General features: G+C 46.2%; 1 protein-coding gene across 2 annotated transcripts in view; it reads left to right on the top strand.

The window, feature by feature from the left end:
* The first annotated feature begins 140 nt into the window (after positions 1 to 140).
* Qsm (Zona pelucida superfamily protein qsm) overlaps positions 141 to 10,633 on the top strand; it is a 28,812-nt gene continuing 18,319 nt past the window's right edge. The window contains exon 1 of one of the 2 annotated variants that reach the window (XM_076437316.1): positions 141 to 523. In XM_076437316.1, the coding sequence (XP_076293431.1) occupies positions 451 to 523 (73 nt within the window). In that variant the 5' untranslated portion in view covers positions 141 to 450. The remainder of the gene's footprint in view (positions 524 to 10,633) is intronic. The other variant, XM_076437315.1, reaches the window with a different exon arrangement.

Genomic DNA, 10,633 nt, shown 5'->3' with positions numbered 1-10,633 from the left:
GGAGCCTGATGCGGCAGACAAGGATCGAGGCAGGCGCTCACGTGCGCGCCGTTAAAAAGATATTGCCCCGTTCCGCGTCGACGTCCGGCCCCGTGGGCCCGGTGTGCGTCGGTGTGGTTCGAACTCTCCCGCCGGGGCCCCGTCAGTGTCTCTCTGGTTCTCGTACGGGGAACACCTTCGGCTCGGTCGCTCGTTCCTCGCCTCTCTGTTTCCCATCGCGGACAGACAGAGAAACCACGGTACAGTGAGAACCGCGCAAGGACGATCACATCGTCGCGAGTAGGGTCCTCCGTGGAGGTTGCCAGTTCAACACCGTCTAAATGAGACTGTTCCGCGGCTGAACCAAAAATCTCCGTTCCTCTTCCTCCCTTCTCCCTTCCTAATCCTTCTCCTTTATTTTTCGTCTCGGTTCCCGGCGCAGTCGAGTGATCGCGATCGATTGGATCGGTCATGGAGTCTGGATCATCATGCTGGAGACTGCTGCTCTGCTGGATATGTGCGCTCGCCGCGGCTCGTGCGAACGGTGAGTCCCTTCCACCAGGTCCTACGATGATTCTCGGTCTTGAAGACACCGGGAACGTCTTCGACCGACAAAAATACACTCTGCTGCAACAGCCGTTGCACCTTTGAACCTTCGCACAGTACGAAACAGAGCTTCGTCTATTTATGCTCCATCTTCTGCAATTCCAAGTGACGGAAGAGCAAATCAATTTCTTATTGAGCGAATTACGAGTCGCTCATGGTTCTTCGGATGCTCCATCTTCTGCTCCCACAATTCCGAGAGACGCAACAGCGAATCAATTTCTTATGGAGCGAATTAGGAGTCGCAGCAGCACTGTTCACGTCGTGGATCGAGATAAGTTGAGCGCGAAGAGCTCCGTTAAGAGGAAACGTGGAACGATACGTTCGCCGACTTTCAATTTGGTTTCTGGTCGCTCAGGTGTTTCGTTTTCCCTTCCCGCAGCCCGCGACGACGTGAATATTAAAACGACTCGTCCGCCATATGTTAACCTGGCGGTTGTTTCCTGTGTCCCGGAGATATCCTCGTCGTCTGAATTTCGAGGTTCTCGAAGCATCACGTGGACGCGGATGCGCGGCTCAAGGCCGACAGACGTTCACTCGCCAGAACTCGCCGCGACTCGCTTCCCGATCTCACGGATCTCGCGTTCTACCTGTTTCCCGGAATCCCTGCTCTCCCGGCTCCCGGAAAATCGTGCGAACCGCGGCTAGAATCGCCGGCTGTTCTACGTTCGCGACGCTTAGGGTAATCGCGGGCTCTTTTGTTGCCGGGTTGACGGAACTACGCTCTGCACCAGCTCCCTGAAATTAGCTTGGTCGCGGACGATTACTCGCGAGGTGCCACATTCCGTGTTAATCCTTTCTTTAGCCTCTGGTGCAACCGTCAGCACTCCTTTGTCTTCTCGTAGCGGCCTGGAAAAGTAGTTACTGTGTATATGTAAATCGTTAGTCCTCGTCATTGGCTTGATGATGGCGTGGACAGAGATAATTGATCTCTGACTTCTCTGAGTCTATTGTTCTATTAGTACATTGTTCTTTCATGCGTCTTTGGTTCTGCTGTTAGTTCTCCTAGGATAGGATCCTGGAAAAGAAGATTTCTTCTTCACGTTGTATTCATAGAATGTCTCTACCCGTCGCACAGTGGAGTATTTTGACAAAAAAGCTTGCCGAAGTCATTTTGTAATATAAAGCAAGTCCACAGGTGTTTTTTTGTTAAAAAATTACATTTTTCCTTCTTTCGTGTATCGATGAACTAAAACAGTGTTTACATTTAATTAATTGACCATGTTTAAACCTCCCCGTCGTCAGTGCTTTCTTCGACAAGTTCTAATTCCATAATCTCCTTTAAGAAAGGTTCTATTTCTTCCATTGGGTGCACCGAGAACTAAATGCAATTTTGATGACCATAAATTCCTGAACAACGACTGCTCAACGAATTGTAGAGCAAGGAGCCCACACTCTGGCAGCAACATGAATAAACATGTTGACAATTGAACGTACCGGGGTGCTCTCGCGATCGAGGAGGGAGATATTTCGGTTGTTGCTCCGTGATCCAGGTGCATCTGATTGACACCGGAGGTGAGCCAGGGAGCGGAATCGTTGCGCAGCGCTTTCGCAAACGGAAAAGGAGGGATTGCGTAAGGGGTCTAATAATACCGCGCGAAAGCCTCGAGACCGGTGCAATTTAATCGCGAACAATAACGCCGTCAGATGAATCACACGATCCCCGTGTATCTCGGTTCTTCCAGCGGCCATTGCGTCATCGTGCCCTCCGAACATGGCATCCTTTTCGGGCTCGAGAGACAAAAATGGTAGCGTGTAGATTGCGGAGCGGAATTAGTCACAAGCCGGTCTCTCGTTGCCCGATAGAAACGAGAGAGAACGAACGAAGAAGAAAGAGAAAGACTCGCTTTGATCAAAGCCGTGCGTCGTTTTTGTGGAATCGAATGGAAGACATATTGTTCCTTATTGCTTCCTCGCAGCGATTCGCTTTTTCGAGTTAATTCCTCGGCGCGGCTTAATGGCCCCGCGATCCACCGGAGCGCGATCGACCGCGATCGATTTTCTCCCTGCGTTTCGCGGAGAGGCCGACGCGGAGAACTCGCGGGGAAATTGATTACCTGGCTGCGAGGGGCCCGTGTAATGGAGGAGGGCACTCGCGGGGGGTGCTGGGAGCTTGGACCCCCGCGATCTCAATGAAATTCGGACGATCGATCGATCTACGCGGACTCACAATACGCATGAACGTAATAACCGTCTGCAATTTTTAAGAAAAACTTGTTCGGACGTTCTGGTAGAACCTAACTTAATATTTACATTTTATTAAAATCGAAGATGCCTTGAGAACATCCCACGATCGCAACGAGTCCCTCCATCGCAACAGAAACAGGATGAAAACGAATAAACACAGATACAGTCGCAGATTGCGCGGCGGAGCACTGGCCAGGCTATATGGAAATCGAGAGCATCGGCGCCACGCCCACTCAAGGCTGGCTACGCCTACTCCGCGCATACAGAGAGTAAGATATACGATCTTCTGTCACCATCGATGAAAGATCGAGAATCTTTTCGCTCCCCGACAACATTGGCCCTGAATCGTTGCCCCCGGGGCCTACGTATTACTGGTTGTTCGTTGCTCCTGGAACAAGCTACGAGTTTGCTGATTCCTGACCAACCAGGAGCTTCTGGAGTCTTTAGGACCAGAGTTTTCCCGGATCTGAGTTCTTCGGAGCCAGAGGCGGTGCTGGTTTTCGTGTTGATCCTGCCCGGCGTTCCTCGGTTCGGATTCCTTGCACGTGGGCAGCAGAATCGAGGAAAGAGAAGGTGAAATTCGAGCTAACTTGTTCACTCTCGTTGCCGCGCGTGTGTTTCGTCTTCGCCGTGGAACGCTTACGGAACCCACGAGAGAAGGTAACTGTTAGGACGCTCTAAGAGCTGGAATTATAGAGGCCCGACTACGGGCACTTTTATTTCCTCCGGTGGGTGGGGACACAGAATGCACGTTGCGCGTGTGCATCCTTGACGATGTGTTCGCGCGTCGACGTGTACGTGTGCGCGATCCTCCTTATGGTCGTGAGAGAGGACTAAAAGGGGGGTGGAGCTGCGGACAGCCGGCTACCTCGATAAAGATACAAGCCTCGTCGTCGATTTCAGGCGACGACGAACAAAACTGGAATGGCCGGGGTGCACGGTCCGCAACACTGTAGAAAATCGCGCATCGATCCGACGGATCTTCTCCTCCTTCCTCTCTTTCTTCGTTACAAACCCTGTGTTCAACAGCGAAGCCGCGCCGGGGGAAATGAAAAAGCCCGGAGATCGAGCGTGACGCAAGAAACGCGTTCAATCACGGAATAAATCGAGCCAAGGCTCCGATTAAAATCAACCGGGGCCGGCCCGCAGAACTCCGTGGCCAAGGCGGGAGATAAAACGCTCGGGCAACTCGCGGTTTCACGCGAAAACCCTCTCTTTCTGCAACGCACGGAGATGCCACTGCGTAATTGAGTTATCGTGCTGGAAACGCAATTTTGTTAATGCGAATCAGAGATGATACTCTCCGGTGTTCTTCCTTGCGTTCGAGAGCTTGATCCTCGCTCGTACCCATTTCTCGCTGCCAGATTGTACACGCACGCGTCCGTACCTGCCACTTTGTGTCCAAGGAATCCTCAACATCGTCTCTGCGAATCATGCTGTAATTGAATTTCAGGTCTTGCTTCTGGAGCTGGCTTCCAAGTAGACGCTTTCAGGTGTTGCTTAGCTCCTTGCCCTGCAATATTGAGCATCAATTTATTAAGTATGGATATTGTTAGGGTTGCCAGATCTTCTATATTTGATATGAGTATTCTATATTTGAACTTGATCTCCTATATCATATTTGAATTTTCAAAAATCTTTGAATAAAGAAGTTTAAAATGTGCTGTGTACCTCTTTTACTTGAACTCCTATATTTTGAGGCCTCCTGTTGGAATTCGGAGATACCATAGCGTCTTAGGTGTGAGGTAACTAACCTCACTGCACAACTGTGCAGCTTTCACTTTTATCGTTTACTAGATTAAATACAGGATACGCGGAAACGCTGTGTCGTTAATAAGATCAACAGCTTTAAAATACTGATAAATAAAGTATATACGGTATAAATTGTACTTTATTAGAATAACGTACCCACATAAAGACATTTCCTACACTTCTACCATACTACGTGTAAAAATAAGTCGAGAAAAAGGAATAACATTTTTTCGTTTGTCGCTCCGTTTTCGAGAAAATCGAGTTTAAGCCAGGTCGCGTGATTTAGACTTTAGAATATGGACAAAGTAGAATTGGTTGATCATGGTCAGACGCGTCAGACGATTCCTATGCAATAGCACGTGTACTCGCTGCATTAAAAAGGAGACAATTATTTTTTCCTGGTTCTCCATAAAGTACCGAATCTAGTTAAATGGTTAATAATATTGTTCCCCAAAATTTTAAGCAATCACTTCAAAATTTCTTCCGTTTATAAAAGTGGTGTAGGAATAGATAGAAAAATTTAACATAAATTTAAATAAAATCATGACATTAGTGACTGTAAAAATAAAAGCGCGGAGTGCCCACGAAGATTTTATAGTCACTAATGTGTCATGATTTTATTTAAATTTATGTTAAATTTTTCTATCTATTCCGACACTAATTTCATAACAGAAGAAATGTTGAACTAATTGCTTAAAATATTGCCTAAAAATATTATTTATCATTTAACTAGATTCGGTATTTTATGGAGAATCAGGAAAAAAATTATTTTCTCCCCTTTAGTGCATTTTAATATACTTAAGCGTGGTCTTTAAAAAGTTTTTTTATGTATTTTATTTGCTACTTTTATCGTGATCGGAAGCAAGTGTGTATACAAAATTTCAGCAAGATTGGACTATGGGAAGAGATTTAAAATTCGATTGCAATATTTGAGGCATACACGACAAGCTAATATGAGCGTGGTGAAAATTGGGAATAATTAATGATAATGGACCCGAGCAAGAGGAAAAACAATAATATTCCGACGAGTCGGGGATCCACGGCAGAGCTTTGCCGGCAGTCTCTCTCCTATCTCGTGCGTTTCGCGATCCGCAGAAACACGTGGCTAGGAATGAGGAATAACGAGAGTACCAAGGGTCGGTCAGTGACGTATCCGAGGAGCTGGAGGCCCTGCACGTTGTGCACACGCGTCTCTTCTCGCCGCTACCGAGCGATTATGGCGAATGGAATGGTCGGGTAGCTCGCGTGACGCGTCTCACTGTCCCGGGGCGTTATTAACTCGCTATCATTTCGGCGTTACGAGTCGTGCCGCGGAGATTTACGGTCTCCCGAACCTGTCCGGTCGCTGATCGTGCTCTCGACATCGCGAAGAAGAAAAAAAGAAATGCAACAGGATTCGCGTGAGCGTCGGAGTACTCGGACAACGGTCGTCTGGTCCGATAATTCCGAACAATCGAAGGCGGAAGGAACAAGTCTTAATTTATTAACCTCTTGGATTATCCTCTTATTATCTTCGTGGACGAGGATTTTATTCTGGCGGGTCCGCAACGATTTTATTCGAGCAGGTCCAGTACTGTTTTTACAACAATTTTATCCCGATGGATCTAGGAAGTGATTATGTTTACTACTTCAATAGTTAGCCTGTCTTTACGACGATTGTATTCCAGCGGGTCTAATGGTTTGTCTCTGTAGAAAATGATTATACAGGGTGAACCACGATTCGTGATCAATAGAGATTATGTACTCTGTTATTAGCAGTCCTATCGAAAATGTTTTTATCAGATGTAGCACGGTTTCAAAAAGCAAAAAGCGGATCTTTATGCAAAATAAAAATCGCCTGCATCGATTGCAAGAAATAGAAACCAAATTGGATGTAATTTCTTCCCGTAATGATTTTAATGGACGAAAAATCATATATTGATATCTTCAATTTTTTAAATTTTACAGCAATTTTGAATGTCATCTACTCAATTTTGCTATAAATGCATAAAGATTCTCAGTTTTACCGAATTCGTCTCGGAATCCTGTAACAGCCAGCGTAAAGAATTCAATGTAAGAGAACAAATACATAACCCTTAATACGAATGCATGTATACTGGGCACAGTGTAGATGTTTCAACTACTCATACTCATATGAGAACCCTTATAGGAACGCTTAAACTACTGAGACCGCAGCTCTTAAAGAACGACACCATGTAAAGGCGAAGCCTAACATTTCTTCCATCATTACACAAATTACATTGCCATAAAACATGATTCAGAGTTTCATCGTCCACCTTGGAACTGCGTTTGGGATCATTGATGACTTTCAACTTTCTGTTCGCTCTTCGTGTACACTGATCAATTTAACTCGGATGGACACGTTACTTTAATGAGTATCCTAGCAAACCACTTGTTCTAACTCCTGAAAACATACATGCAGTACGAATGCATTTCTCCCGCCGGCACGAAGCTGAGGAAACGTACACAGATTAAGGGGTGTAAAGTCCACCGACTGGTAGCAATTCTGGATTTCCCAGGCCGGTGGAGTGGCTGGGTCGTTCGTTTATGCGAAAGGTAGAGAGACCGATGCGTCACCGAGCGAGCAGCTTTCTCGGACGCGGAGGTCGCCGGGCATTTAATTGCAAGGCATCGCCTCGCCGACCACTCTTGTATGCAAAACAAGCATTCGCGGAAAAGTGAATCGAGTGGGTGTCTTAACCAGTGTCGTAGTCGTTCCTCCGTGAAACCTGAGGCTTCGTATGACCGCATTGAAAAAATAAAAAGATGAGTCTGTTTCGAGCGAAACGTCTCCACTCGAGCACGTTCGTGAAGAAAAAAAGGGATGGAAAGGAGAAAAGGGGACGGGGTAACGCGTCGGCCCTGGGCAAGGAGGACGCTGAGAATGCGAGTGTGTCCGCAGGAATGGGAATCGGATGGTGGGAGTGAGAGTGGGAGTGAGGAATCGACTGGGAGAGGCCATAGGAAAACCGGTTGCCAATCTGCGCGGACGTTGGACATCGCCGAGAGAAAGAGAGAGAGAGAGAGAAAGACGAAGGAGAAAACGCCAAAAAAGAGTGGCACTCCGGTTTTCAGCAAACCTAAACCAGACCTATCCACCCAGGCCCATTTTCATTGATTTTTGCTCGGGACCACACCGGGAATCAACGGGGAGAAGTAATTGGCGTGTTGCAGCGCTCGGACGAGCTCCGAGAAAATTCAGAGCGCAAAATAGAGGTACGCGAGGATCGTTAAACAAGGAGTGGACTTGCTGGAAAAATTCGAACGATCCTTGTCGTCGATCGACACTGAAATTGAGACCGTACCCTTGCCTGGGAGGTCTCCCCTATTCTGCATCCAACGAATAACCACTGTAATCAGACTCTGATCGCCAGGCTTCAAAGCAAAACACGAATTTTCTGGCGAAATCATACGAATCGCAATTAGTGCCGGTGATAATACTTCGTGGATATTCTTGCCCGACGATTTATGCCAGGAGCGCACGCAAAACCATTAATGCGATAATGGTTTTTCTTTTTTCACACCTTGAGTGCCGCTTCTCCGAGAAATCTGCGATTGAATTTCTGCATCAACATGTTGAACGTAGTTTTTAGCATTGAACTTTTTGATTTTTATAAATCAATGAGAGGCTCTGATCTCCCCAGGCTTGAAACACGAATTTTCAATGATTTCTGCAATGATTTTTCTTTTTTAACCCCTTGCCGTATTTTAACGAGTCAGACTCGTGATGAAGATCCTAAACAAAATCTAACCAATATTAATGTTACGCTTTTCTTTTTAAATGAAATCAAATTTGATTCGTTCCTAATCAATATTTAAGCATTAAAATAAATGTAGCCACGCAAAAATATAAATTTTCTTTTCTCTTCTACGACATTTTTCGGGATAAAGACGTTTTAATCGTTGTAACTGTAAAGAAAATGATACCGCAAGGGGTTAACACCTTGAGTGCCGCGTCTCCGCGAAATCTGCAGTTGAATTTCTGCATTAACATATTGAGCGTAGTTTTTAGAATTCAACTTTTTGATTTTTATAAATCAATGAGAGGCACTGATCTCCAGGCTTGAAACACGAATTTTCAATGATTTTTCTTTTTTAACACCTCGAGTACTCCAATACGTCTCCGAGAAATCTGCAATTGAATTTCTGCATTCACACATTGAGTGAAGCAATTTTGGGTTTCAGGAGCTGCAAAGTGGAGGATGGAGCTTCTAGATTTAACTTTGTGATTTTGATCGTATTCAATAAATTAGTTTGATTCCGTGGAATTTGTTAAAGTCGTGTTTACAGCCCGAGCATTAGCACGTTGAATCCAGCTGGGAAAATCGCGCGAATCGTTGCTCGATCTGCACGGAAGCCCAGTTACCGGTCGATCGATCACGGGAGTCATTGATTTGGTCGTGAAAACGATAGCAATCGGGTTTCTCCGGCAGGAATCTCCCGGTTCGATGATTAATAAGTCGCGATGCGTTCGAACGGATGATAAAGACAGAGATTACGGCGTCCCGCGTGTTTGACGTAACGGATCTACTTTTTCCAGACTGATCGATCCAGATACGCTCGATCTAGTCTTTTCCCACTTTTTCCTAGACGAGGTAACTGGGTCTCGTTCGATGATCCATGACGCGTTTTTCTAACCCCCCCTCTCCCCTGGTTGACGACCAACAGCTAGAAAAATCATCGGCGTTGATGGGCAATATAAGTCGCCGCATCATCTTTGTAGAAAATTGTCATCGCGAGAGGTCTTGCTCTCTGACACAGAAGTTTTCACGCGCGCGAACACGGCCGTTCCCGTGGCTGTTCTTCGTCGCCTGTTTAACGATCCCGCGCCGCGTTGCCTAAGTTATTCCCTCGTAAAACTTGTTCACCGGGGGAACGCTTTGCAATAAAAAGCCGCAGTTAAAATCCCCGAAGACAGGGGGCAGCTTCTTAAACGGTGAAACCGCCGCGTGTGTCCCTAACCGGGGAGGTACTGTTCTCTCCAAACCGACCACAAGTTAATACAACTGTAATGCGCGTATCTTTCCCGACGTTACTAACTTTGCTCGGTTGTATGTTTTTCGCGTCTAACGGGTTGCGGACGTCCGAATAAATAATGGTAGTAAATCTTCTTCATTACGCGGCCGAGATGCTGTCGGAGTTTTATGCCTCGGCGAGGTGTCTTGGACTTGCCTCGCTTGATTCGTGGAACACCGTTCGGGTCGATCGTTGCGTTTGTGCGGCTTCTTTTATTCATTTTCTGTTTGGTAAAATTGCTTGATGTGTAAATGAAACAATTGCTTACGAGTATGACTCACCACCGCAAGTGCAGGCACAATATCAAGATGTCCCGACATCCTGTTATTGATGAGGAATAAGAGGATTGGGACAACATGCTTATTGTTGTATTCCGTTGATTAGTATTTCATTTATAAGGTACAACCTTCAATTGCTGGATGTGTAAAGAGAACAATTTCTTACGAGTATGAATTACCGCCACAAGTGAAGACAGAATATCAAGATGTCCCGACATCCTGTTATTGATGAGGAATAGGAGGCTTGGGACAACATGCTCATTGTTGTATTCTGCGTTGATTAGTATTTGATTTATAAGATACAACCTTACACTTCAATTGCTTGATGTGTTAAATTGAACAATTGCAGTCAGAATATCAAGATGTCTCGTCGTCCTGTTACTGATGAGGAATAGGAGGCTTGGGACAACATGCTCATTGTTGCATTCCGTTGATTAGTATTTGATTTATAAGACACAACCTCCAATTGCTTGATGTGTAAAGGGAACAATTGCTTACGAGTATGACTTGCCACCGCAAGTGAAGACAGAATATCAAGATGTCCCGACATCCTGTTATTGATGAAGAATAGCCTGGGACAAAATGCTTATCGGGTTTATCAAGATGTCCTGTCGGACCGTGAAGAGCGTTATCCTGTTCGAGGCTCTGTTTGACCCGTCCCCGTGGATTTCTGCGTGTCCGTGGTTCACAGGACTGTTCCCAAAGCCAAATATGGCGGATACCGGTCGGACCACTCGGGTTGCACGCGTGTCACCGTCGTCCGGTCCTGCGTGGGCACGCGTGCCTGTGCGTGTGGAGACGAAGAACAGACGGGAGCA

This window comes from Lasioglossum baleicum, chromosome 13, assembly GCF_051020765.1.
Source record: "Lasioglossum baleicum chromosome 13, iyLasBale1, whole genome shotgun sequence".
Classification (NCBI taxonomy): Eukaryota; Metazoa; Arthropoda; class Insecta; order Hymenoptera; family Halictidae; genus Lasioglossum; species Lasioglossum baleicum.
The sequence above is the reverse complement of the archived record's forward strand: the minus strand, read 5'-3'. Positions and strand labels throughout refer to the sequence as shown.